Source organism: Neopelma chrysocephalum, unplaced genomic scaffold (genome assembly GCF_003984885.1).
Source record: "Neopelma chrysocephalum unplaced genomic scaffold, ASM398488v2 Primary Assembly neopelma1_116709, whole genome shotgun sequence".
NCBI lineage: Eukaryota > Metazoa > Chordata > Aves > Passeriformes > Pipridae > Neopelma > Neopelma chrysocephalum.
Window position 1 is genome coordinate 1 of NW_020928992.1, and position 1,622 is coordinate 1,622.

The 1,622-nt window shown below is 75.7% G+C and overlaps 1 protein-coding gene across 1 annotated transcript; it reads left to right on the forward strand.

Moving 5' to 3' along the window:
- Window positions 1–64: 64 nt before the first annotated feature.
- LOC113962180 (transcription factor SOX-17-like) lies at window positions 65–1,621 on the forward strand. The gene is made up of 2 exons (XM_027672975.1): window positions 65–398; window positions 693–1,621. Exons 1-2 carry the CDS (start codon window positions 107–109, stop codon window positions 1,619–1,621), a joined length of 1,221 nt encoding a protein of 406 aa, XP_027528776.1. The 5' UTR covers window positions 65–106.
- The last annotated feature ends 1 nt before the right edge of the window (window position 1,622 follows it).

Sequence of the window (1,622 nt, forward strand, 5' to 3'; positions counted from 1 at the left end):
GACAGCAGCGAGCGGGGTCCGAGCGCCGAGTCCGTCCTGTGGCCCCGCCGGAGCTCTGGGCCTTGGCGGTGGCAGCGACTCACGGCGCGTCTCGGGCCGTCCCGCGATGAGCAGCCCCGATGCGGGCTACGCCAGCAGCGACGACCAGGCACAGGGGCGGTGCTCGCTGCCCATCATGATGCCGGCCATGTGCCCGTGGGCAGAGTCGCTGAGCCCGCTGGGCGAGGCGAAAGCGAAGGGCGAGGCGGCGCCGTCGGGGGCGACGGGAGGCCGGAGCAAGAGCGAGGCGCGGATCCGACGCCCCATGAACGCCTTCATGGTGTGGGCGAAGGACGAGCGCAAGCGGCTGGCGCAGCAGAACCCCGACCTGCACAACGCCGAGCTCAGCAAGATGCTGGGTGAGCGCGGGCCGGCGGGAGGGAGGGGGACCCATCGGATGGATCCGCGAGAGAGAGGAGCCCAGGCGGACTCCAGGGCCCGGGCTGCGGGCGGGGAGCGGGGCGACCCGTGCGCTGTCGGGCCAGGGGTCCCGGTGCGGTGGAGGTGCCGGGGTGGCGGGTCCGAGGGCGAGGAGCAGGCACCTGGGATGAGCTCGGGATCCGGGCTGTAGGCGGGGGCGGCGGCGGAGGTGTCGAGGCCGGGCGCGGGGGCGCCCCGGTGGGCAGCTGATCTGACGGTGTTGGTGGGTGCAGGTAAATCGTGGAAGGCGCTGTCGCTGTCGGAGAAGCGGCCGTTCGTGGAGGAGGCGGAGCGGCTGCGGGTGCAGCACATGCAGGACCACCCCAACTACAAGTACCGGCCGCGGCGGCGGAAGCAGGTGAAGCGCCTGAAGCGAGTGGAGAGCGGCTTCCTGCAGCACGGCCTGGCGGAGGCGGCGGCGGGGCCCGGGCTGGGCAGCGAGGGCGGCGGCGGCGGCGGCAGCGTCGGCGGCAGGATGTGCGTGGAGGGGCTGGGACTGCCCTACGCCGAGCAGGGCTACGGGGCAGCGGGCGCGGGCCACTACCGGGACTGTCCGCCGCTGGGCGCCGCGTTCGACGGCTACAGCCTGCCGACGCCGGACCCGTCGCCGCTGGACGCGGCGGAGAGCGAGGCGCCTTTCTTCGCGGCGGGGCTGCAGGAGGAGTGCGCGCTGGTGCCCTATGGCTACGCCCCGCACCCGGCGGCCGCCGAGTACCCGGCGGCGGGCGAGAGCCCGGCGGGCGCGTCGCTGCGGCGGCACCTGGCACCCGGCGAGGCGCTGGGGCCGGGCGGGTCGCTGCAGGGGCTGCTGGGCTGCCCGGCGCCGCTGCACGCGTACTACGGGCAGGCGTGCCAGCCGCCCGGCCCGGGGCGCGGCCCGCCGCCGCTGCCGTCGGGGCCCGTGGGGCAGCCGTCCCCGCCGCCCGAGGCCGCGCCGTGCCGGGAGCAGCTGGAGCAGCTGCCGCCCGAGGAGCTTCTGGGCGAGGTGGACCGCACGGAGTTCGAGCAGTACCTGCGCTTTGCCTGCAAACCCGAGCTGGGGCTGCCCTTCGCCGGCCACGACGCGGCCGGGCTGGCGGCACCCGACGGCGCGGGTCCCATCTCCTCGGCCGTCTCAGACGCCAGCAGCGCCGTCTACTACTGTGGCTACTCCGACGTGTGAG

Bases quoted from the DNA above. Each gene is read 5' to 3' on its own strand.
- LOC113962180 (XM_027672975.1), top strand. From the start codon at position 107: ATGAGCAGCCCCGATGCGGGCTACGCCAGCAGCGACGACCAGGCACAG. The intron at 399-692 runs GTGAGCGCGGGC...TGGTGGGTGCAG, and splicing joins CGAGCTCAGCAAGATGCTGG to GTAAATCGTGGAAGGCGCTG.